Consider the following 26,683-nt stretch of genomic DNA (forward strand, 5'->3'; position numbering starts at 1 on the left):
AAATTATGAAATAATAGCTTAATGTTGAAGATTGCTTGCAACTGCACTCGTGACTAAGACTCCACCCCCCCTTGAAGACCTTACCAATGAGCTCTCTTGTGATTAGATTCTTGCAACATTACACATGCAATGCTTGTCGATGAGTTTTTCTGCATAATGCTAGCGGATGCTATGGAGCAAGAGTGTGGTTATTAATAAAAAAAGCAAACAACATCATGCAATGGGCGGTTGATAAATATGTTACTCATCAAGATGAGGTAAACACCACACTTATGCGAGGATTGAGAGAACTAAAGTTCAAAGACCACATTATGCAAGGATAGAAACCATCAGAAATAGATTCCCTAAATGATCAAAATAGAGACCACTCATTGATAGGGGCGATTTCAAAGAAGACGACGACGACAAATGAGAGGTAGAGGAGAAGTATTCTTGTCAATTTTTGAAACATAACATCGTGTGTTGTAAACAGTCGGGGAAGCACCAAATGCTTGAGTCAAGACGCCTCAAGCATAGAAATACAACTACTAGGGCAGAACTTTTTGGACGAGTCGAAACATGACTAGTCTCGTCTCCACATACTCGTTTATCCGTATCGAGGGTTTTTATCGTTTCTAACTTCTCTAAGAAGATACAAGGCGTATGTATAGCTGTTTAATTGCAATGGTCACGAATTATACCATTATTCCGCGGTGGAGAGAGAGATGCGGAGGCTCTCGTACCACGACGCCATACGTGCAGATGATGTGAGCGAGAGCCCATCGGTTGGTCTGCCATTCACACACGAGATGCTTTGTCCGGAGATCACTTGGCCGGCCGCCCACGCGAATCGGCCCCGCACCGACACGTTAGCTTTAGGAAATCCAATACCAGGCAATAATGGAAATGGAAGAAAAAGAAGAAGAAGAAGAAGCCATAGCTTTGTACAAGACAAACAGAATGTTTCCAAAGTAATTGCTTGTGCAGGTGATGGTGATGGTGATGATTATTATTATTATTATTATGATAATGATGATGGTGCAGGCGATCGTGAAGAAACCATAGCTTGCCTATGCAGAGATCGATTCGAGGCTTCACTTGGCGGAGCAGGCCGCCTTCTAGGTATAATCACTCGGGCGACTGCGTTGGATGAAAGCCATGGATTTTCTGAGTTTCACGAATCGGGTTTCGAGGTCGTCTCGCAAATGGAGGGACTCTTGAGAATCTCGAAGACGATAGACGGCTGCAGACAGAGGAGGACGAGTTTTAAAGGCCTGATGGAGAAGTAGCGGATGAGAAGGAGAAACGCAGCAGCCGAGATTGAGAATGGAGAAGAAGTAGCGAAGAAGAAGAAGAAGAAGAAGAAGAAGAAGAAGAAGAAGAAGAAGGGGAAGGAAGAATGCTGCAATAGCCTCGAAGAAGTACAGATCTATCCAGCAGCAGAATGAAGAATCATGCATGAGTGAAATTTGCATATTTGAGAAGAATTAGAAACCTGCACAAAACAGCTCAAAGACGAAGAGGATATATATCAATTGAAATGGAAGAAGATGAAGAGGTAGAGCCATTCTTAGAGTTTATGGCCAAAGATGGAGCATGGTATGCTGGCACCGCTACCTTAATAGGCCCATCGTCAAGTGACATGCGTGTTCATTTCTTGCACTATTCTGAGGATGAAGACGAGACATGGCATCCTCATTCTTTCAAATCCTCTTATCATGTTGATGCCATGATCCGCCCTGTCTCTGAACCTATGCAAGATTCTGACTGTGGAAAGCTCCGCAGAGGTATGATTCTCTGTGCTGCATGTAGAAGACCTGATTCTGATTGCTTTGAATACTACGATGCTCGGCTCGAACAGGTAAACCTTTCCTAATCTTCTTAATATTGTTTTATTAGTTCTTCATTAATTTACATGCTTACGCCTGCAGTGCTGGTTTGAGCACGTTTCTAATCTTCCACTTATCGTTTCTATAACTTTTTCCCTTCTAATTTTCGACTTATTCTTTTCCTGTTTTTATATTAGTACATGCGTTTCCGGGATGGGCGATTGATTATCCTCCCACAATTGCATAAGACAAACGTGGAATCTTGCCTGAATTGAAATTTGTGTTTTCGTTATGGAAGGTATAGGAATCACAGTCTCTTGGCTATTGAGGGGAATAATTACCTCACAATAAAATGAACCATTTTACTTGGACATTCCTGGAATCTCACTCACATTCTTATTTCAAATCAAGTCGAGTCTTTGACCCAGGTTTTTGGTCACTTTTTTTTATTTGAAATTAAAATGAGACATAGATCAAAGGAGCATGCTTGAGGTATTCAGATGTGTAGGTATTCCTATTCATAAGTCCAGCAAGAAAACTCCGCAAATTTGAGAATGGGTTCTGACAGCTGATGAACCCAGCATAATCTTTAGTGCTTAGTCCTGTAAAGTTATCTAACTGAAAGCATTAGAGAATTTCATCATATTATATCTAGAGAAAATGGAGATAATAAAATGAATATACAAAAGGTGGAAAAAACATGCATACATATAAATATTGTAACTGAATTTGTGTGTGTCCCAAACTGGTTTAAGAAGGTGTCTCGTGATGGAGGAATAGGAGATTGAGAAGTAGATAGAGGGATTCCTATAATTCCTCCATGACAACTCATTATCAGGTGTTCAAAAATAAACATTAGCTTCAGGAAAGTATGCTTCCATATCCATTTTCTTGGAGGTTATGCTTCAAATCTGGAACATAAAGAACCAGATGTGGACAACACTTTCAAATATTTCTTTTTCTTCTAAGGAGTTTTAGTCATAGTTCTTCTTTTTATAGTGCTTGAACATGTTTCCAATCTTCTTTCCTTTTGTTTTCATAGCAATTGTTGATTTCCATACTTTTCTGTTTCCTTATGGAAGTTATCAGCTATCTTCATCTTATATTTGTCATAGTGCTTAATTATTGCTTGCTTTTCTATCTTTTTCTACAATAGTTTCTAATAGTTCTTGAATAATGCATTCTTTTCCATCTGCTTTTACTATGTGACCTCACTTGAACAAGCATATTCTTTTTGTTCATATTGCTAGTACTAGTAACTAATAACTATATATTTGATGGCACAAAAAATTACTACTTGGTCTCTGAATATGTAGCCAAGGCATAATGCTTTACTTAGCAGAAAATCTTTCTTGATCTTGATGCATTTGTGTATCCCCCTCCCTTTCAGAGGTACCAGTGACAAATAAACACATAGTGTATGGTATATAGGTTACTACTTGCTTTCTTTAAATGTAACTGACACAATATTTATTTGTTTAGTTGAATAGGTATAAACATCGTGGCCAAGATTGCTGCAGATGCCAATTTGAAGTTGAATGGCTTGGCGGACCTTTGAAATGTCAACGACAATTTGTTACATGTGGAGACATATGTTTGTTAAAACCTGGAGATATTGAGGATGATCCTGTAGTTAGGCAATTTATCAAGAATGTCAAAGATTCTGTACGAAACTCAAGCAAAAGATTGCGTGTAACAAAATCTATTTCTGCCAAAGATGGCAACTTGAGTCTAGGCTACAATTGTGAGGAGAGTTTGCCTGACTTGATTGATTCTGCTAAACAATCAAGTATCTCTGAACCTAACCAAAATGTGACTTGTAAAGCATGTGTTGGTGTAGAAGAAAGATGTCTAAAGGTTGCCTCAAGCGTACATGAAAGTCTGACCCTTCAAGATTGGGCTGAGCAGAAGAAAAGTGTTAATGGAAACATCCAGAAAAGAAAAACTGAGGATCCTAGTAATGATTTAAGTATGGCTGAGGAAACAATCGATAAACCTGTTGAAATGAACAGATCTCAGTTTGATTCAAAAATGAAACATAGCGAAATCATAAATCTTGATTCAGATGATGAGAATGATGAGGAAAATAAGAAGCTTCCAGCATGCAAAATGATGGAACCCCAAGAAGGAAAAACTAAGGAAGTTTCTCTAGAAAAGGTGATTCTGGAAACAAATTCTCATTATCAGGGTTTGAATTATATGGAGTCGGATACAGCGGAGAAAACAAAATCATACCCACTTGAATCCAACATTATGGAACATGAAGTTTCTGTCAAGGAAGGTAAGAGTGACTTTGTTACACAAGCTTCAAATGCACTGAAGACTGAAAACTTTGATGGGAATCCTCCTTTAGAGGATCAATCTGTTCCACTTGAAAGGTCTCCCGGGTCAGTGGATAATACTGTGTATCATATTACTGATGATATTTTGCCAGATAGATTATCACAAGTGAATACATCTATGCAGCGTCTTCCATCTATGTTGTGCACTTCCCTTCCAAGTAATTCTCATGAGTGTGGCACGATGGATTCCATTTTGATCGCACCCTTGCATTTGCAAGCAAATATGTGTGGTCACGGATCATCATTCTCTTGCAATGATCATTGCCTTGATGGTTGTCAGTTCTCAAATAAAGGTAGTAGGAAAATCAAGAATTATTCTTATCCAGAATCAAGTCAAAGTGATAGCAAAATCTCAGCCACAGAAGAAAATAGCAAAATGTCAGCCACAGAAGAAAATGGTGATGATTGTGTAAGGAAGCTCAATGCAGGTGTTCTAAAGCAACATCAAGCTATTTATCAGCGTAGTGATGGTGATGAAGATGATATTTCAAAGAGAGATATTTTACAGTCATCTAAAGAGAACTTCAAGGCATTGGATAAATCACAGATATTACTTGTTGAAAATCTCGAGATGGATCTAACACCTTCTATGGCATTGAAAATTCTTTTGGAAGTCTCCTCTGGGGCATTGATGGTGTATATTTGGCCTCATTTGGAATATGAGATAACTAAAAAAGCGTATATACTGTATGAAGATTCTCAAGCTGCAAATATTGCGTACTCAACCTTTCATAGTGATAAATTCATGGTTATTTCATCTAAAAAAAGGTATGCGCAACCATCTCTTTTCAACAACAAATAAAACAAGTAAGGAAACTTATCTAGAATAAAACATATAGGTCACACATTCGATGGAATTGTTTCATGAGGATTAGACTTTGGTGACTCCTTTCGATTGTATAGAAAAGCTATGAGGAGAAACATATACTTATTAATTAGTGATGTTCTTTTATCATGGGTGGTACCTCTGGTTACATGGTCAAGTTCATGTTAGAAGTTGATGTGGAATGCAAAAATTTCTTGATTCAAATGCATGGTTTTCTGTGTCCTCGAGTCTTTAACATTGTTCTCCTTTTACATTTAAATGAAATTTACAGTTATTTAAATATTGATTGTTTTATTGGCCTGATGTGGAGATAGTTTGAAAGCTGGTTAACTATGTGGAAATAGTTTAAAAGCTGGTTGTCTTAATAGAAATACATTGGCAGATGCACATAAGATGCAAAGACATACAAAGTATGTAGCACAAAATTTCATTATGTTCCTTACAAGATCATGAAAATATTTGTGCTCAACTTTAGGAACATTGTTGCATTATCTTTAATATCATGGCTCTATTGAGATGGGAGTTTTGTTAGATATAATCAATGATCAGCCCCAAGTTGTAAATCTATCCCCATATGTGCTCTTAGAGTGCACATTTTGTGATAGTGCCCCAAATGAGGAGTGGCTGGTGTGCAACTCGACCATATGGATCGATAAGGTGTTAATCTAGGAAACCGTAGATGCGTAGGACACAATGGATTTAGGAAAGAGCGAAATAGGTAATAGGATTGGCTAATCAGTCAACTAGATTGTCAACTAGATTATTTTGTGGGCAAGTTACAATGTACTTAGTCTTGAAGTATGTGCCATTGACTTCAAAATAAGTACTATCTAGCACTAGCCCGTATCTAGGGAGTTGGGTCATATTAAATGACAAGTCAGTTGACAGAAAAGGAATATCTCCACTACTATCAACTGACATGCACATTTAATGTTACACTCAGACCAAACAGAGAATATAATCCACTCTCTTACACAGTGGTGTGTTGATCATCAGTCCCCACTGGTCCAGATCCCATCTAAGCTCTAAGGTGTGAGCGCATGGGTGAACTACCATTGTGAGCTACTCTCATATGTAATAGAAGTTTTGTTTTCATATATCCATCTCCGTGGTTGTAACTCTATATACCTATCTAATCGATTCTCAATATTTCTAACAAGTTTGACACACTAAAAGTAGAATCTTTCTTCTACATTTGGTAGTAAATTTCAGCATTTGGTGGCTTGTCTTATCAATCAGTCCCGAGTCTTTATTTTGTCATCCTTTCTGTTTTAACACCATTGGCTTTATTTCTGGTTCACTTAGGAGGCCACAACTTCCATGAAGTAGATTACATGTTTGGTGTTATCTAGTTCGTCACACAGATACATTGTTTTTTGTAGAACATTATATTACTAGCTGGAAATTTCAATGGAATGATCAATAGATCACTATGTCTGTCTTCAAACTAGGAACATTCAAAATAGAGGGCATGTATGTTGTCCTCTATATCAATTAAGACATAGTGAGAATATAAAGATTGCCCCATTGGAAGCCTAAAAGTTCAATACTTGTCAGAAGTAGGTTGACCATTATGCAGTTGATTGTGATATGTCCATATTGTCCAAAGACAATAAACATTCTAAGAAGAGGGAAGATTTCTGATCTATCTCTTTTGAGACATAGCATAATGTAAAGGTTGCCCATTAAAAATCAAAAGGCTCAATTTGTATCAGATAAAGGTTGACCGTCTTGTAGTTGATTGCGAGGTATCCATCCATGTTAAGGAAGACTAATATCTGAGCCATTCAAACAAAATGCACAAGAGCCTAAAGGAAAACCAAATAAACCTTCCACACTGAGTAGGAAACTGTAACAGTAGATAATATGAGTCTTATGTTGTAATGAAGTGATTGCTTATTTACAAGTTCATAGAAGATGAAGATGAAACTCCATTTCATCGTGTTACAATCGTATAGTGACCCCTTTGTAGCCACATGCAGACATGCACACAGAAAAATGTACATATATAAATTTAAATGTAGAAAGATATATATAAATTCAATGTAGAAAGATATATATAAATTTAAATGTAGAAAGATGCATACATGTGCTTACTCTGGGTTTTGTGTTGTGTTTGGGTATTATGTCCATGATAGAGTTTGCCTTGACATGTATCATTGATAGAGTTAATTCAACATACACAAGTTGAAACTGGAGTGGCAGAAAGAAAATAAGCTATATTGGAGAAAGAAGAAAGAAAGAAAGAAAGAAAGATATATTAACATCTTTTGAGACCAAATTTGGCCCATGAGACAATTGGTTAATGGGATGTGTACCCAATCATTGAAAATAAAAATAAATAAAAACATAAATAAAAAAAGTTTTAGTGTGGTGTAAAAGATGTTATGGGGTGTAACATGTTATATAAAGGAAATGGCTTTGTGACTAGTTTCATTTCCATTCAAGTCTCTTGAAAAGGAACAAGATGTCAAAGGGTTTCAATGCAGGTGTGGCCCGTGGTCCCGATGTAAATGGTATCCCAATCATAGCTTCTAAGCTGGGTGACTCATGTTCCCTTATCTTCTTAACTGCATCTGCACAACAAGTGACTTTGAGGCCCAGTATCCGAGGGCGTTTGGTTGTTCTTTGGTTTTTTGCTTCATCGAGGGAGAGGCTGAGTGGTGCAAGCGTGTCTATGTTCATCATCCCCTCCCGTCCCTGAAAAATTTCAATGGCCACATGCTGGTGAAAATTAGAAAGGTTATGGTTAACATTTTGTAGCTTATTCTCACTATGTCATTTTAGCTCTACGATATACCAACCTAGTGTCATTATATTCGGAGTATCCAATAGTTGGGAGAGGGTGAGAGAGGGGAGAGATTGTAGCCAAGTGGCGACATGCAGTTGCCACTATCTAAATGAAAAACGATCATTTTCAATGCAGCTAGATCTACGGTTCTCTCAAAGCTTCTATTACAATGTTTTGATACAAGTGAACAGGAACAAATGTCTGTGGATATTGCGGATGTATATGTATACATAAATATATAAATATATAAATATTAAGAAAAAGATATCTCTATCCATTTCCCTGTTTTACTCGTACAAAATCAGTCAGACAAACAAAATTCTGGTAGATTGTCACGAAATGCACTGCTATATGAAATTTAGAACTAAGTAAAGAAAGAATATGCCATTCTTTGGTGAGGACATTTTACAGGGTTTGTTTCATGTGTCACCCGTTTCTTGTTTTATACATGATCCAAATACTCTCTGAGTGACACTGTTACAGGGTTTGTTTCATGTGTCACCCATTTCTCGTTTTATACACCATCCAAATACTCTTTGAGTGACGTTGTTCCTAGCTTTCAAGATTAAGAGCATAATCATCGTCCTTAAAACAATCAGATTTGTAGTAAATGAAATCTCGATATTATCTGATGAGTTTCATTGGAAGCTGTAGTTGTTTTTAGGGGCCAGGGGTAATAAGGTGGACATTTAAGATAGATCAAAGAAATCTCCAGAAGAATAGAACAAGAAGAGGCCGGGAAAGATGTCCTTTCTATCAGTAAACTGAGTTCCGTAAGTAAGACTTTGAAGGCCTATGATCAGCTGGTTTGGGGCGACCAGCTGGTTCATCAGGGGTGAGGGGAAGATTGTTACTTAGATGATTTATTGCCAGTAGTATGGCATTAATAAGTATTTTCTCTTAAACACTGGAATCAGGCAAGAAGCGAGCGACAGCGAATGGTCCCTAGATCGGAAGAGCCACTGTCGTTGAGAGCCGGGATCAGCATTGGGTTTTGATGTGTGCTTCCAGTGTTAAAAGCTGTGCCTTACAGGACCCTTGTGAATGCTGCTGGCTCGATGCTCAATGCGAGTAACTTACCTCATAAATTCTGGGAGGAAGGTCTTGCAACAGCATACTGTGTAACTACCTCTGTTTACATCCTCGTCAGTTTATCTCTTTGGGTTTAGTTCATGATTGATGATATTTCAGAATAAGAGTGGTCTGGGTAGAGAGATCATGGGTGCAATCCTTACCTGATCTTGGATATTCTAGAGGGAATTATTATATAGTCAAAATTTGTCATTATTTTCTTGATGAACTTATCATATTCTTCAATCCATATTTAGTTGTGTATAGTCTACACTTATGTTTTGTTTATATTAGTGTACGCTGATTCTACGGATCTGTATGATGCTGAACCGTTCCCAGTTTCCTGGTAAGCATAAGATCATCATTTCTGGGGTCTAGAACTACTTTGGAGATCTGATAGGAATCTGGATATTTATTGTACATTTGGAGATGCAGTTATGCACCATAGGTTGTTGGAGACATATTTGCAGCGATCCTCTGGGTGATTCCCTTCTCTCCACTTGAGTTGTTATATTTCAATCTCCCATAAGTGTTAATAAATCCATCCATCTCATGATAATGCTGATGAATTGTGGGCCATGTACATGAGGATCATGTAAGTTGTTTCTCCTCAGCTTGCTTGTTGGCATGACCGGATATATTTTTCAACTGCTGGTGCTATAAAATACGAAAATCTATCATTTGGATTGTGGGAGTATAGCGCTTTGATTCTGGGTAGAGCATTAGTAGTCACATCTTAATGTATGTTGTTGTAGATGCTTACTGTTTTGTTTCTCTGGATTCAGAATTCATTGTAGTATGCTTCAATTATTTTCTGCTAGTTATGTCGTCTATTCAAAGCTCTTCAGTCGTGACTCATATGCATGACATGACAAGGTTCCTGTTCGAGTTTGAAAAGTTTGAATTAGGGTACTACTGATTTCCATTGTCATATGCATGACATGAGCTTCCTTCTGGAGCTGGATTTCGCCAAATTTTATTTGAAAACATTCTAATACAGCCCGATTGCATTTTTTCTGAGTAGACAGACCCTTACAGATTTTATCTGGTAGATGCATTTTATTGAAAAGAATATCAGGTACTGTTGATATCTCTTCAGTCATGTCTCATATGCATGACATGAGCTTTCCATTGAGCTTAGAAAGTTTGTATTAGCGGTACCAATTCCTCTTCAGTCATATGCATTTGGATTCTAGACTTCGATATAGATTATTTAAATGTTTTTCTAATAAGAAATGCTAAAATAATTTCAGACCTTGGGTTGTATCGCGATCAGAGCTCTGTTTACTTGATTGGAATCAACTGTATGGTGCTGGTGGTACTGCAGTTGCTATAAAGGTTATTCATCTACTTGCTCTTTTTGGTTATCATTTATGTTGATATTTATTTTAAGAGGAGGTTTTCGCTATTACCTTCCTGATTCAATTAATGTCGTAGGAACAAGAGGCTTGCACCAAAGAAAATCAGAGTTCTGATGATGGAGACCTGTCCATTCTCCATAGAGGAACCGAGGGGTATGCTTCTGTTGTGGCTCGATATAAGCTTTTTTTGGTACAGAAGGAGAAGCTTCGTACATACAATAGGATGTTCCAGGAGGAAGAGAAAATGTTAGAGGAGGCTTTATCATCATGAAATTTCCTTGTGGTTCAGGTTTTTATGTATATTCCACTAATACTATCTCTCTGACAAACATCTATAATCATCTTGTCTTGCTATTGAAGACATATCCTTGATATACCTCACAGTTTTTACCAAGTGAGGGAAAGGTTCAGGATGTATTAACATGCTTAAATTACACACTCTAAAGTTATTTTGTAAAGGCCCTTTCTGTTTCCCCATGCAAAACATGGTCATTGATTCATTAACAACATTTGAATCCCTGCGTTTTGATATTCAACAAATTGAAGTAGCAGTGCTTGCAAATAATATTCGTCAGGATTTCCCAGGTATCTTGAAGATGGTCCACAATAACCTCCTACCAAAAACAATCCAAATCTCTATACTCTATAGACCTGATGGTTGTAGTTTGCAACCAAAATTTTCTCTTATATGATGAAAAAGGAAAGTTATTGTGGTCTAGACCTGATGCCAAGGGAACGAATGAGACAATAACAAAAAGATAATTATCATCCAGTCAATAATTCCAGCATAACATTCATTGCTGTTATTCATTGTATTTGTCAAGGTTTTGACATTGGACCTTTCTGTGCACTTAATGACTTAATCGTTCTAGTAAAAAATTTCTACTGGACTATTTGTTGAGGGATATATCTCCTAAAATTTTATGACTTGATCATCTATCTAGTTACAAAATTTCAATTTGACCTTCATCTTGGCAGGAAGTCCTGTTGATATCTCATGAACAAAGACTTCATTCAGTTATTGAAAACATCATCCAATGTCACTTGAAATCTCATTGTGTAACTACTTATCCAGTCAAGAACCTCCAACTGAAATTTCGCAGGAGTATTATTCCATTTGGAGATCTTACTAGACAAATTTCTTGAGTCAATGGTTCTTTCTCACATTTCTTTGCACTGATAGTTTAGCATGTCAAAATTTTATAGACACACTGAACACCTGAAAGTAATGAAACGTGAAGAAATTGTTGATTTGGTTTTCTCTGATGCAAAATTTAAAGCATTTCATTATGTAACAAATTTCAGCAGTTCCTCTTTTATTTGTTAACTATTGATTACTAAAGAACTCAGACTTCTCTCACTTTTCATTGCTTCTTCAAAGTCTGTCCCAACAAGAGCAATATCTGTGCAGATGGCCAACTTTAATTGAGTGGTAAAATTGCTTCTCATCCTACATGTGATCCCTTTTCATTGTGGGGTGGGCAATCAGGAAACCCTAAAAACCAGGATGGACATATTAAATGAAACCCCAAAACAATTCATGAACTCCAAAGGGAGTCCAAGAGAATGTAGCATTCTCATCATCTATATGCAGTTATTTAAGATTGAAAATCTTGCTAGTGGCGATCCTGACAAAACTCATTGCTTGTCTTCAATTATAGTTTTGCTCTCACTGTGTTGACACCCTCTGATTGCCTTTATTTAACATGAATATTTAGGCAAATAAGGCATTCGTAACACATGTGGTTTACAATCATAGGTACAAGTCTAATTGATGATTTACAATCGAACCTCTTCATAAAACCTACACGTGAAACATGAATAACACAAAATGTAAGTGCAGTGCATTACATATACAGCTTCTAATCGACATCTTACTTCTGTGTTTCCTGTGTCACACAAAGAACATGAATTTCTAGTGAATCCACAGCTTTGGGAGGAAATGCTCCATTCCATGGCTATGCAGTTCTGTGCAGTTTGAATATATCACAAATCCTATTATTAGACAAACTTTCCAAACTAAGAGACAGAAGTGTGCTTAAAAAGGAAAAGACATTCCTTACTTAAAAACAGGAAAAAACATTAGACTTTGTTAATAATTTTTTCTTTCCGTGGAGATACATACACCAACCGATTGGACTGTCAAAATTTCGGCTGCAAAAATTCTACACACAGAAGCAGAAGAGGCCGCGGAAACCTTAGGTTTTCTTCTTTGCTCAGAAACAGAACCCTAGAGGTAGAGACTTAAGTGCTGGGAGAGACATAGAGAGACGGGGAGTTACGTGCTGCTGTTGGCGTTTCTGTGCTAAAGAAACCCTAACAAATCACCCGCTTGCTTAGGAATACGCTTAGTAAGCTGATCAAGAGAAAGAAAAAGAAAAACATTATCAAGATGGTACACTTTACTTCTTAAGACGAAGGATTCCTAGAAATTCACTGCTGATGGAAACCCTACAGGATGGAACTTCACTGCTGATGAGAAAGAAATCTGTGAAAGAGAAATTCATGTAAAGAGAATCAACAACTAGAAACTTCTCTTTCTGACGAACCAGAGGGGAAGAAGAAGAAGTGATATGATCTCCATCTCTTTCTGTGGTATATACTTCGTCGTCTCCCTTCTCTTGACTCTATGTGGAGCGAGGAACAAACATGATGATGGAAGCGCCGACAATGGCAATGACTGCACCGACCCAATCCCACAGGTCCGGTTTGGAGCCGTCAACAGCCCATCCCCAGAGCAGGGAGAGGAGAATGAAGAAGCCACCATATGCGGCATAGGTTCTTCCGAAGTTCTGGTTCTGGAACGTAGCGATGAGGCCATAGGCGACCAGGACCACAGCTCCCAACACCACAAACAGCCACATCCCTCCTTCCTTGCGCCACTTCCACACAAGCCATCCACCACTTATCTCGCACACCGCCGCCGCCACGAACAGGAACACCGAAAGCACCGCCTCTGATCCCGTGTACTTCATCAGATCTTCTTCTTCCTTCAAGCCTGCGTCTTCTTCTTTACCCCCTTCTCAATCCCTCTCTCCTCCTCCTCCTCCTCCTCCTTCCACCTGCGCAAATCAAAGTTCACAAAAACACACACACAAATGCTAACTAACCCTAAACTGTTTTCACAGAAGCGAATACTGTTGAACAGTTCTTCTTCTGTGGTCTTCTTTCTCTCTCTCTCTGGGTCTCTTTGTGTGTGTGTGTGTGTGAGAGAGAGAGAGAGAGAGAGAGAGAGAGAGAGAGAGAGCATGGCGGGAAACGCTTCATTTGAAAGCGACAGGGCTGGCCTCTCCTCGACCGCGCCACGTGGCACCTCCTGGTTGGCCCGGCCGCCTGCTGACGCGGCACCTCCTGGTTGGTTGTTCCTCTCTGTCTCTAACTCTGACTCTCGGGACTCTCATTGACCCTTGAAAGTTCAGCCCCCAGAGAGAGAGAGAGAGAGAGAGAGAGAGAGAGAGAGAGAGAGGGATGAACGTCTACTAAGACCAAGTTTGGCCCATTAGAGAGAGAGAGAGAGGGATTAACGTCTACTAAGACCAAGTTTGGCCCATTAGAGAGAGAGAGAGAGAGAGCGCTCTAAAGATGGGCGGGGGTGCGAGGGTGGTCATAAAAGTGTCTTAAGTCTCATGTGGGCGGACCCTGTGAAAGATATGTTTTAACGTTCATATATGGGGGGATGCCGATTGCGATCTATGAGATGGTCATAGCCCTTGACGCCAATCGAAGTGAGCATTTTTACCTTGCCCCATCGAATTTGTTACTTCGAGTTCTAGTGAGAAACTGGGAGTGTCATCTATATTCTCAAACTTCAAGGAAACAATGACCTTCTCCTACCTTTTCAATTTGAAATGTCATGACAACTTGGCCACCAATAGAACGTTACACGTGGTACCAATTCAAAACTCCTTTTAAGCTTAGAAGTTGGTGCATTGGATGGCTCACACGTGGAACAAACCATTAGCATGGCTTGGAGGTATAGTCATGCGATTTTAACCATCAAGCTTTTAGTAGCATGATGATATCAATCGTGGAGGGAGAACTCTTGAGGTTGCCCAGTTGGCCATATGTCCCCCCCCATCATTGCATGGTTCGATGAGATACATAGTCTGTGAGCTCATCATGCATGGCAATAGAATGGCTCTTCACATCTCTCTTCACATCTACACAACAAATAGAGGTTGAGAAAAGGCGAAGCATAATTGCACATCCTAATGGGACATGCAAGACAAATTGCCAAGTGAACACCTTTGATTTAAACTTCATGCAATCGATATGTAAAGCCTGTTGTGTTGGTGGTCCAAGGGAATGAGCCATCAAGGATACATACTGACAAATGTTATCCATATCGTTGACCTAGGAAAACCGAGGTTAGAGGAAACTTTGACAAAACGCTTGTTGGTCGAATATGAGACCATCCCATCATTAGAGAGCACAACTCGTGAAATATTGAATTATCTCACGGGATTGCCAAAATAAGACTCTTTGATGTTGCTCCCAACTATCAGATCATCTCGGTAGAACCATTTCACAAGCCATCAATTGAGCAAACCCTCGGAGGAGGAACTGTAGGCCCTCAGAAGGAGTTCAATGCGGACACAACCACAATGGCGAAGTTTGCTCCAATGTTCTTCGGGCGAAGCTTCGAGAATCAGATAAAAGACCCAAGCCAATATTGAGGCAGGTGTGCCCCTAGTAAAACTGTTACAAATCGATTCCGGATTCCAGAGACGGAAGCATGGATCAGCTACGCGTAGATGTAATCCCATGTTTCCATCGGCCCTCTTGCCGGTACATAATCCACGTGTTCCCGATAGTAAAGCCTTATCAAGGTTGTGATTTAGATGAGTGGGTGGGTTCGAATCCGTGTAAATCCAGATGTGTGAGCATGGATCCTGGCAGATTCTCCTGCAATTCCAACCCACTTATATGATGGTGAGCTTTCACCTGTTAGACTTAGGATCTAAAGCCTGATTTGCATATGCTCTTTACTTACTATGAAGATTCGCTGCTCTGTGTTCATCTCAGATGGCACAGGGAAGCTTTTTGGATTAAGATGCTCCATGTTAGATATGGGAATCGAACCGTATTCCCGAATATGCTCGGTAAACCCTAATTTTTGAGGAGGGAAACCCTAATTGGATTAAGGTTATTGATGACGGATATGGGAATGAAACCCTCATTTGGAATATCCTTCTTAATGAAAGATATGGCACAGTGAAACCATGAGTTTTGAAGAGTTGCTTATTCGTGAAAGCCTAAATTTGAAGCCATTCTCGGGGATGGATCCCTAATGTTGACGACATTCTTAGGAATTGATTTCAAATTTTGAACCAGTGCCACGTAATGAAACATTAATTGCTATGCTGCTCTCTAGAAGGAAGCTAATAAGGTGGTTTAGGATTGATTGAACATTGGTTTAAGAAGGATATGGTGATGGGTTTCTAATGGAAGATGGAGGCAGCTCTTCTCTCTCTTGATTTGGCTTCTCCTGGGATTCCTCCCTTAAAAGGCTTCATTTCCTTCATACAGGAATGCAAGAGAGGTCACAACTCACTTCATGCCAATCTTGCATACCAACATGCATGTAGTTATGGTATCGAAAGTGATCAGTTCCTTGGGAATTTTTTCATCCCATTGTTTGTGGAATGCGATAACTTATCCCATGCTCAACAACTTGCAAATAGGATTTCTTTTTTGAATGATCACTCATGGACTTCACTCATAGAAGGTTATATAGAACGTGGGGAATATTCACATGCATTTGGACTTTACCAGAAGATGCGGACAAGTTCTATACCTCCTATTATTCCTGCTTATATTAGAATACTCAGCACTTGCGCTCAGCACAGTTGTTTGCAACTTGGTATTGCTTTACATAATGATATTGAAAAGAGAACTGACCTAGATGACCTAAAAATTTGGACTGTCCTCATTAACATGTATGTGAAATGTGGCGATTTGGAGAATGCAGTTATCTTGTTCAACAAGATCAGTGTGCGTGATGTTACCATGTGGACGATACTTGTTTCGGGGTATGTTGATTGTGGACATGGTGATAAAGCTATAAGTTGTATGACCCAGATGGAGAATGATGGTATCTCCCCAGATCCTATCACATTGCTCTATGGCGTCAAAGCTTCTGGCATCATTGGATCTTTACACAATGGACAGGAGATACACCTAGATATCATCAAGAAAGGGTTCGAAGATGATCCTTTCATCGGAAATTCTTTGGTTGATATGTATTCGAAATGTGGCGCTCTTGTTGATGCGGAGCATGTCTTTAATTCGCTCAAGGTTCGGAATTCAATAACCTGGAATGCATTAATCCAAGGGTATATCGAGTGTGAGTTCAGGGAGAGGGCTTTTACCTATTTCCAGTTCATGCAAGAGGAGGGATTTTCGCCAGATGTGGCAACATATCTTTGCATCTCGAAAGCTTGTGATGACATTGTAACCATAAAACAAGGTCATAGAATCCATACTGATCTACTTATAAGAGGATGGGAAGGGAACCTTGTCATGGGCAGTGCTTTGATAGGTATGTATGCAAAATGTGGTTTGTTTGATGAAGCACATTCAGTGCTCGATGGGCTTCCAGTAAGGAACACAGTCTCCTGGAACTCTCTGATTGCTGAATATGCAGAGGTAGGATTTGGAAAGGAAGCATTACTTTGTTTCCATAATATGCAACTTGATGGCATACTTCCTGATGTTATAACATATACTTGCTGTCTGAAAGCTTGTGGAGTCATCAGAGATATCAACGTGGTTGAAGAACTACACTCGAAGATTACAACAAGAGGTTATATGATAGATCCTTTTATCGGAAGTACGTTGATTGACACATATATAATGTGTGGATCACTTGCAAAAGCACAGGAGGTATTCAATATGGTTTCAATTAGGCACGTTGTTGCATGGACAGCATTGATGACAGGATATGCAGAAAATGACCTCCCTGAGGAAGTGCTTTTTCTCTTTGAACAGATGCAAGGAGATGGCATCTCACCAAATGCGGTGAGTTTTATTTGCATCTTGAAAGTATGTGGAAACTTTGGCTATATAGAAGTAGGCAAAGAAATGCATGCCATGATTGTGATGAATGGTCTCGAAACAGATGTTCCGTTATGCAATGCATTAATAAACATGTACATTAAATGCGGCTCACTTGCAGAAGCATTGATGGTCTTTGATAAGATGCCTCTACAAAATGCTATCTCATGGAACACGTTAATTTCGGGACTGGTAGATCATGGGTATGGGAATGAAGCCCTTGGTTTGTTTCAACAAATGCACCTAGACGGTGTGTTCCCGGATGCAGCAACTTTCTCTTCATCATTGAATGCATGTGGTAGCATCGGTGCGATAGAGATGGCTCAAGAAATACATAGTGAGCTATCAAAAGAAGGTTTTGAAAATGAACCATATGTGGGTAGTTCTCTAGTACACATGTATGCCAAGTGTGGGCTCCTTTCAGAAGCATTAGATGTTTTTGAGAACCTTCCTATAAAGGATATTGTTGTTTGGACTTCTATGATTGCAGGATATTGTGAAAGAGGTCTTACTATGGAAGCTTGGGAGATTTTTCAGGAAATGCAAATGTATGGTATGAATCCTGATGTGATAACATGGAATGCCCTTATCTTGGGTTATGCTAAACAAGAGGAAATTGACGAAGTTTTGAGATGTTATGCTCAACTTCAGGAACAAGGTTTACTTCCAGCACGCATAACCTTCATGAATATCCTCAAAGCATGTGCAAGCACTTGTGCTCTTGTAACAGGGAAAAAATTTCATGCTTTGATATACAAATCTATTCTCAGGAATGAAGACCAAGGTCTGCATATATCCCTTATCGATATGTATTGCAAATGTGGAACAAGCTTTTCTGCTCAGCAGGCATTTAATGAGATGGAAATGAATAGCCTTGCACCTTTGAATACTTTACTTACAGGGTATGCTCATATAGGTGAATGTGGAAACACCCTTCGTTTGTTCGAATCAAAACGAAAAGATAATCACCCAGATGAGCTTTCATTCCTCTGTGTTCTCAATGCATGTTCTCATGAGGGTGTTGTATATAAAGGGTTGAGATATTTCAAAGAAATGACTGAGCTTTATTCCATGGTTCCTACTGACAAGCACTACAATTGTATTATCAATATCCTTGGTCGTGCAGGTCAGTTGAGAGAAGCAATGACAGTAATGAAGAAGATGCATTTTGAGGCTGATGTTGCTACTTGGAGTACCATGTTGAGTGCTTGCCAACAGTGGGGTGATGTGGAGCTTGGAAGGGAGGTCTTTGAGTGTGCTGTGGCATCGAATGGGGGACATGCATCGACATTTATTATAATGTCCAATATATATATGCAGACAAGGGAAGTGAACTGACTTTCACAAAAGGGATCAGAAATAGAAGAAAGTGGGCTATGTACAGTTTTTAGTGCCTTTCTCTGCATTTGCAACCTCAAGAAGAATCTACAAACACACATATATCCTTGCCCCTTTTCTTCCATGAGTTAATAATACTTTGAAGAAACCATCACGGCTTGCTTGGCCTTGGTTTTGTAGAAATCGAAAGCTACACTTTATAGATGTATGCGAATCATGGGACTTAATTTGAACCAATGTAAACCTATATGTCAGCAAAAGATCAGAATGAGGGGACGGATAGTATAAGGGTAAGAAAGGGGACTCTGGTTTCTGGTGCCTGTCTATGCCTATGAAACCTCCAGAAGAATGTGGAAGACAACTACCTCACTTTCTCCATTACAGCTTTTTTTGACTTGGTCTGTAGTTTAAAATTGAAAGCTATGTTTCAAATATGTCAGCCTTGGTTTGGAATTGACCGCTGAGAATTGTTTTGGAATAACATTTTTGGTGGAAATTGAACACTAAAGATATCACACTCTGAATAATGAAAACTGAAAGCAAATAGTCGCATAGGATTGGATTGGGGGTAGTCTATTGTTTGCAGTCATCCCGACGACCATCTTGTATAATGCAGTGCATACTCAGATGACAATAAAAATTAGGTTGAAAAGAATTTCAATTGTTCTTTGGCTAAATTCATACATGTATGATGTATGCATGGCTGTGATAGAAAATAATTAATTGACAAAATACCAATAAGACAACGTAGCTCTGATGCAATTTACATAAACACAAGACAGACAAACAAAAACAAATAATGCCAATACGCAGAGTTTGATGTATTTCAATATCCACTAGTTTAACTGCAAAGAATTTGACGAGAGACAGGTGACCAGTGATCAAGATTTGCTGAATTAAAGGCAAATCTCAAGATGGATCAAAGTACATTTGAATGCCATAGACCTCAACATCTTGCAAACCAAACATCCTTCAGCTTATGTACCTTTACTGCAATACTCCACAAGGAATTCTTTGTAAAAGCACACTAACAAGTCAGTTGTTTTTTTAGCAAAACATGTACATTTCGTGCTCTACTTACTAATAAAATAACAGTGCATTCTTGATGAATAACTACCCTTTTACCATTGTACAGCACATTACTTGTTTCATTCATTTGTAGCATAATTTATTAAGATTCACTTCCACAAAACCGCACATCCTTGTTTATTCTCTTCCACATCTGGTAGTCGATTTTAAAATTCACCGGCATGAAATGAATGAACCCTAAGGTTTGCCAAGGTAATGTGCATCGTTATTTTCTGCTTTTGACCAAAATGGGATGCTATTCATCAGTGATAATTATTTTTATTCAGCCTGATTGATCATATGGAGGCCTCAAAGTTCCTAATCCAAGAAACTAGAAACTAACCCATCAGTGAGAATTATTTTTATTGAGCCTGATTCACCATATGGAGGGCTCAAAGTTCCTAATATCCAAGAAACTAGAAATTAATATCATTACAAGGCCTCTTAGTCTTTTACCCTACATTGATAGATATTCCATAATAGATGGCTCAATAATCCAAACAACCGAATAATAGCAATGCTATTGGACTTTCACATCATCCAATCCTTGAAAAACAACATATATATATATACGAGAGAAACACACAAATAAATAAATGAAAATATGCATATTATCAAAATTTATCTAAAACTATTTGCCATTAAGAGGGAACAACTGGGTTTGCAGGCATCTAACACTCTCCTTTCACTGACATCCTCACTGCTTTTTTGTTGACATAAGACGTTCTTTGAAGTCTTCTGCCATTAACGGGAGTCCCTCCCGAAGTGTCACCTGTCAATCCATCAATAAAGTAATAAAAAACCAAAACACCAAACATCCGAAAAATTAAAAACTAGATCTTATCATGTAACCAAAGAAACACTGGATTTCAACCTTAGGCTCCCATCCAAGGACTGATTTTGCTTTTGAAATATCAGGTTTGCGCTTGCGTGGATCATCGGGAGTGTTTTCAACCATTTTCCATGTAGCACTTGGACCAACTAACTGTAAAACATTTTACAATTTGCTATATCAACAAATTGCATATGCAGCTAAGTAAAAACAAAGCCCCTCACCTGAAGGTTCAAATGGTTAATCTAGAGGCATTACCAAGAGAACCTCAAAGTAACTTACCTCTTTCACAGCCTCTGCAAGCTCTATCATTGTGAATTCACCTGTATATAAATCACAGATTTAACTCTATGTCCATTCTAACTGAAGGGAACAGAAATACTCTCTTCAGTTCCATAGATCTATAAGCTCTTTATAATTAAAAAATAATTACCTGGGTTCCCTAGATTTATAGGGCCAGTATCATTCCCTTCCATGAGGCGAATAAGGCCATCCACCTGAAGCAGGAGGTAAATGAATTCCAACAGATTTTCAATATTAATAAGATCAGAAAAAATATGATCAATCAGTACATCAATAATGCATATCAGATTCAATATTAATATGATCAATATGTACATCAATAAAGCATACCATATCCGAAACATAACAGAAGCTACGTGTTTGAGTCCCTGGTGCTTGGACAGTCAATACTTCACCCCTATCAAATAGTTAACCTTAGGTTTGTGTCTTTATTCTTAGATTAAATAACTTTAAAATATCTCAAGTACCTCAGTGCCTGTGCAATGAAGTTACTGACAACTCGCCCATCATCAATGTTCATTCGAGGTCCATAGGTATTAAAAATCCTGGCAATTCTAATTTCTGAACATCAAAAGAAACAAGTTGAGAACCTTCACCGAAAGTATATGCTAGATTGTGTGAAAGCTGAGAGGAACAAAGAAAAAAGTGAATGGATTGCCTTCAATGCCTATTAAGAAAGAGAAAGGAAGAAGAAAGAAAGGGAGCTAAATTAATGACTTTAAGAAACCAAAATGGCCCATAAGACCAAACAAGCACATTGTACAGTCTTTGAGAGCAACAAACCTAAACAAATATAGCTAGATATATGGTTCTAAAGAAACACGATATCTAAGAACAAAAGATTAGAGAGGGAGAGAGGTGTGCCCAAATGATTGTAGCACAGAGGAAAAAGTTGTGGAGACCAGAAGATCATGTGTTCAACCCCTACTGCCGCAATGGCATCTATCCAAGTGTTGCATTAATGAGATTTGAACCCAGGTGAATGGAAGTAGAAACTTGAGTCATCACTAAGCTATAGCCTTACGATAAAAAGCGAGATGTGTCGATTCTATGATCTGGAGCAGCAGCTCAACCATATACATTTCGTGCTCTACCTACTAATAAAATAATAGTGCAGATGAAAATATTGCCAAAGGGAGGCATACATATGTACGAAAACAGAATAAAGTCTCACCCAGGCCATGCTGTCTGTGGTAGTCAAACATGAGAGTCTCTGCAACTCGTTTTCCTTCATCATAGCAACTTCTCACTCCTACAGATCAAATTGTTTAGACACTCACTTTCCTGGATGCACTATTAGCTTCTCACTTAACAATGATTGCGACAATATATCTTACCAATGGGATTAACATTCCCCCAATATTCCTCCGTTTGAGGATGTTCAAGTGGATCGCCATATACTTCTGAGGTCGAGGTTAACAGAATTCTATGAAAGAAAATATTTGAAATTAGACAACCTAACTGGATTCTTTCAACACTTGAACAATATAACAAGGTTAAAAACACTTTCCAAATCCAGGTAATCCTGAATAAACTACAATATGCTTTCCTTCCAAACTGGTTCATTTATACTACTTTAATACATGAAAGTGTTTGATTCTTGAGAAAAGACTGTTCTCATCACAACATATCTTGCTATCTCATCACAAACAAGTACTTCAACCAATGCCAGCATATTATCATACCTTGCCTTCACACGCTTGGCAAGACCAAGCATATTGAGAGTTCCAATGACATTTGTTTTAATAGTCTGCCACACATAAGCAAACCACATCAATAAAACAAAGTCAGAATACTTTATGCATTCCTATCTATCTATTATGTGCAGTATATGCATTGCCACTTTTGTCTCTCAATGTACATCTATGGATGATGTCTACAGGATTCACAACAAGAAATACCTTCACTGGATTATACTTGTAGAAAATTGGTGAAGCCGGGCATGCTAAATGATAAATTTGGTCTACCTCCACAAGCAACGGAGTTGTCACATCTGCATAAAATTTGATAATCCCCGGTTAGATCCAATGGATGTGATTTGTATACTGCCTCCAGAGATAATGAAACCTCTGGTGCTTATGAAATAGAAAAGAAACTTGATATAAGTCCAATTTGTATACTTATATTCAGTCCTTTGTAGGACAATTTCTTGTTTACAAATGGTTGCAACTTTTGGATGATGAAAATGTTCATCGTTATGATTTTAACATGAAATAAAAAGTAAAAATTGACACAGAAAGGTGACAAATTGTTGCACTTGGTTCGACCCAAAAACTACATTATTGCCATGGGTTATGGGGTTCCTAAAACAAAACTATGATTATGATATTACAATTGGACTCCAAGTTCAAGTATAATAGAATCCATAGCACATCTAAATTTTATTATATGAATTTAACTTCTAAGAAGCACTACATGATCCCTAGGCAATAGCAAATTTTTATTATATGAATTAACTTTTAAGAAGCATTACATGATCCCCAGGAAATTGTAAAATTTGGAAGCAACTAGTCTTATAACGTGCTCATATCCCACCATACATTATTTTTAATGTTTAGACTCATCGTATTACATCCATCAACAGTGTAGAAATTTATGCTTGAGTCTTCTCGAGTGAAGTGCATGATGACCTTCTTTATATTATACAATCCACTGGAGTAAAATGCATGATGTCTCAATGGCCAACCGAATTGATTGTTGTTCAAAAACATTAATGAATAGCACATTAAATATATCTAAAATGGATGACACACTGCCCACAGAACCCTAAGTACACAATTTCTACTAACCATGACGGATAAGCTCAAAATGTGGATGTCCTATCCACCGGCGAATATTGTCTTTGGTTCCTGTGAAAAAGTTATCAGCAACAATTACCTGAGATCAAAACACTGGGATCAGTACGCAATATATAGCTTGGCAGACACAATAAAGCAATATTATTTTACAGGATCTATATAAAAGAAACTATAGCAGGACATTTAAACTTTTGACATAAAGTGAATCAAAACTGGCAGGATGAAACTAGTACAGACGTAGCAGCCGAAATGGTACTTAACTACAGTTTGAGACATGATCTCAATTATTGATATAAAATAAATAAAACAAATAAATCTAAGGTACAAAAAGGATGGGAATCAATAAGCCAGACACAGAATCTCAGCCAAAAAATTGTGTTAATAGCTTTTGGAAATACCGTCAGAGCTGACTTATGTTAAGGTAGAAGAAATAGGGATGGAAAACAGCATGGGACTAACCTGAGTTATGCTATAACTTTTATAGTGTTACATGGAAATTCGATTCATTCACATTCAAGAGACAATGGCTCTCACCTCATTTGTCCAACTAAATTAAGCTAGGGCTTCCATAATAATCACAAGAAAGTAACTAAGTAGAGACGATTCATGTTATATCTCAAATAAAGCTAGAATTTCTATGATATTACAAGAGATAAACTTGGAAGAGATAATCCATCTAGCAGGATTTGTGCATACACATTAAGGTCACACTTCTATCAAATTTTTAAGAAATTAACTTTCAAGAGAGGCTTTATCTTGCCTGTTTTATGAATCTAACTTCCATCATAATGCTGAAGATTTAACCTGGGAAGGATACAACTTCTATCCGATTACAAGAAACCAACTTCAGACAGATGTTCCATCTTGCCTGACTTGTGCATGTGAATTATGCTCAAACTAATACCAAATTGAAAGAAATTTAACTTTGGAGAAAGGATTTGATATTGCCTGCTTTGTGCATCTTAATCTATCACAATATAGAAGACTTACACTGGGAGAGGATCTAAGTTTTATCCAATTACAAGTAAGAAATTAAGCTCAAACTCCTATCAAACTATAAGAGATTTAACTTTTGAGCGAGGATTCATATTGCCTGATTTCAATGTCTAACTTCTAAAATAATACACGGATTTCAATTTTGGGGTGAGCATCTAACTAATATCAAATCACAAGAAATAAAATTGCAGGAGACGATCCATCTTGCCTGAATTGAGCATGCAAGTTAAGCTCAAATGTCTACCAAATGGAAAGAAATTTAACTTTTGAAGAGGATTTATCTTCCACTATTATGCATCTACATTTATAATACTAAAGAAATTTAACTTTGGAGAGAGGACTTGATTTGTATCCAATTACAAAAAAATTGATGTGCGAGAGGCTATCCATCTTGCCTGATTTGTGCATGCAAGTTAACTTCAAATTTCTATGAAACGAAAAGGAGTTTAACTTTGGAAAGAGGATCTAACTTCTAACTTGCGAGGGAATCCAGCTGCAAGAAATTTAACTTTGGAGACAGAAACCATATTGCCTTGCCCATGTACATGGAGTAAATCTAGAACCTCTATCAGATTACAAGGGTTTTAGAGATGACTTAGCTTCCCTAAAAAATGCATAAATTTGCCTAACACATGCATAAATTCTACACACTAACAAGAAAATCAACCATGAATGGAAAGATTTTGATTGCATGTTAAGCTCAAACTTTCTTACAAAATAACACAGAAAGTAAGATTAAGCTTAAAGACAAATATTCTTTAAGCTTACTTCATTTGTGCCAGCTTCCATTAATCGATCAACAAGATGAGATCCAATAAATCCAGCTCCTCCAGTGATCAGAATACGTTTCCTAATCTGTAGAAGAAGAATAAAAGAACAGATCGATCAGTTTCATGCAAGCTTCTGAATTGATGAGAAGGAAAGAAAAGAGTAGAATAGAAAATAGTTTGTCGCTGGCGTTTGAACAGCCAAGAAAGCGTTGTGTGAGAACATGACAGTTTGAGTAATGAAAAATACAACCAGGATGGAATGAGATGGGATCAGACGGAATTATCGACTCAAATGAAAAATTCAGGGCTTTACGTAGGCCACAGTTCATGAAAGAGATTACCATGGGATTAGATAAGCTTGGCAACAATAATGCGTAAAGACAGATTCAAATGCCTATAAAGATTGAAATCCCTATACGATTAGACCATCATAGCAATAAAGAAATAATATCTGAACGAAAGAGGTCTGATCCAGAGGTGACGAAATCGTCCATTAAAACCCTGAGTTTAAGAAGGCTACTGTTAATCAAAAGCCACTAAAATGAGAAAATTAGGGATTTGCAAAAGGCTATTACTGATTTCAAATGAAATGACAGGAGAAAGAAGCGAATGAAGTTAATAGATCTGAGGAGCTGACAAAACAAGGCAATATGCATGGCCAAAAGCTTAGTTCAATCAAAGGGCGTCGAATCTCTCCAATGCAGATCTATAATAGCAGACTTAATCATCAATCAAATCGAGAATCCATGAAACCCGATGAAGTTAAAGGATTCCTAGATTTATGCATGTTATATGATTTTCAGCAGAAAATGAGAGGAAAGAGGAGGGCTTCATGCAGAGCTAAGGATTGTATGTAGCATTTAAAGAGCTTCGAGCAACACAGAAGGCGAAGTTTCTTTTCCATGCAGAGGTTAGGTTGCCACACAAAAAACTTAAAAGAGTTTTGGAGAAGGGGGGGGAGAGAGAGAGAGAGAGAGCAACGTACGGGAGAGATGGAGCTTGGGAGGTGAACTGGCGGAGCAGCGGATCCATGATCGGGGTGAGAATTGGAAGAATCCATGGCGACAGCAGCAGCAGCAGTAGAGAGGAAGGAAGGAAGGATGGAAAAGGAGGGAGGAAGGGTGGGATCAGGAGCAGGAGCAGGAGAAGGAGAAGGAGGGATCTATTTATACACAGAGAAAAAGAAAGAGAGAGAAGAAGAAGAAGAAGGGTGGGGTAGTACTGCTGTGGCCTCCTCCGCCATATCCATCCATCCATCCATCCATGGCCATGGCCATGGCGCTCCTAAACAGACAAAAAGCCTTCCTTCCGCTTTCTGCTTTT

At 38.2% G+C, this 26,683-nt stretch overlaps 3 protein-coding genes across 4 annotated transcripts; 2 read left to right on the forward strand and 1 right to left on the reverse strand.

Moving 5' to 3' along the window:
• The first annotated feature begins 957 nt into the window (after positions 1 to 957).
• LOC147852009 (uncharacterized) lies at positions 958 to 10,708 on the forward strand. 2 transcript variants are annotated; one of them, XM_087334137.1, is made up of 4 exons: positions 958 to 1,840; positions 3,291 to 4,918; positions 10,092 to 10,176; positions 10,276 to 10,708. In XM_087334137.1, the coding sequence occupies exons 1-4, from the start codon at positions 1,520 to 1,522 to the stop codon at positions 10,468 to 10,470; spliced, it is 2,229 nt and encodes a 742-aa protein (XP_087190263.1). In that variant the 5' UTR covers positions 958 to 1,519; the 3' UTR covers positions 10,471 to 10,708. The 2 variants fall into 2 exon arrangements, with proteins under 2 accessions (XP_087190263.1, XP_087190264.1); XM_087334138.1 differs by having other exon boundaries at positions 1,673 to 1,840; positions 3,299 to 4,918.
• Positions 10,709 to 15,043: 4,335 nt separating this feature from the next.
• Positions 15,044 to 18,718, forward strand: LOC147852010 (pentatricopeptide repeat-containing protein At2g03380, mitochondrial-like). Its single transcript, XM_087334241.1, has one exon. It carries the CDS (start codon positions 15,651 to 15,653, stop codon positions 18,591 to 18,593), a length of 2,943 nt encoding a protein of 980 aa, XP_087190367.1. The 5' UTR covers positions 15,044 to 15,650; the 3' UTR covers positions 18,594 to 18,718.
• Positions 18,719 to 20,250: 1,532 nt separating this feature from the next.
• LOC147852011 (UDP-glucuronic acid decarboxylase 3-like) lies at positions 20,251 to 26,480 on the reverse strand. The gene is made up of 13 exons (XM_087334013.1): positions 26,346 to 26,480; positions 25,359 to 25,445; positions 23,586 to 23,673; positions 22,698 to 22,789; positions 22,482 to 22,546; positions 22,134 to 22,222; positions 21,971 to 22,048; positions 21,264 to 21,357; positions 21,127 to 21,193; positions 20,927 to 20,990; positions 20,776 to 20,816; positions 20,536 to 20,646; positions 20,251 to 20,433 (listed from the first exon to the last, which is right to left on the reverse strand). Exons 1-13 carry the CDS (start codon positions 26,418 to 26,420, stop codon positions 20,359 to 20,361), a joined length of 1,026 nt encoding a protein of 341 aa, XP_087190139.1. The 5' UTR covers positions 26,421 to 26,480; the 3' UTR covers positions 20,251 to 20,358.
• Positions 26,481 to 26,683: the final 203 nt, after the last annotated feature.

This window comes from Azolla caroliniana, unplaced genomic scaffold (genome assembly GCF_043228905.1).
Source record: "Azolla caroliniana isolate FFs.n. ecotype wild unplaced genomic scaffold, voAzoCaro1.0.p SCAF_18, whole genome shotgun sequence".
Classification (NCBI taxonomy): Eukaryota; Viridiplantae; Streptophyta; class Polypodiopsida; order Salviniales; family Salviniaceae; genus Azolla; species Azolla caroliniana.

Excerpts from the sequence above, each read along its gene's own strand:
- LOC147852009 (XM_087334137.1), top strand. The coding sequence starts at position 1,520 with ATGGAAGAAGATGAAGAGGTAGAGCCATTCTTAGAGTTTATGGCCAAA. Across the intron at positions 1,841-3,290 it reads ACGATGCTCGGCTCGAACAG|TTGAATAGGTATAAACATCG; the intron begins GTAAACCTTTCC and ends TTATTTGTTTAG. Across the intron at positions 4,919-10,091 it reads GTTATTTCATCTAAAAAAAG|ACCTTGGGTTGTATCGCGAT; the intron begins GTATGCGCAACC and ends AAATAATTTCAG.
- LOC147852011 (XM_087334013.1), bottom strand. The coding sequence starts at position 26,420 with ATGGATTCTTCCAATTCTCACCCCGATCATGGATCCGCTGCTCCGCCA. Across the intron at positions 22,790-23,585 it reads TTTTGAGCTTATCCGTCATG|ATGTGACAACTCCGTTGCTT; the intron begins GTTAGTAGAAAT and ends AATTTTATGCAG. Across the intron at positions 22,547-22,697 it reads ACAAGTATAATCCAGTGAAG|ACTATTAAAACAAATGTCAT; the intron begins GTATTTCTTGTT and ends TATGTGTGGCAG.
- LOC147852010 (XM_087334241.1), top strand. The coding sequence starts at position 15,651 with ATGGAGGCAGCTCTTCTCTCTCTTGATTTGGCTTCTCCTGGGATTCCT.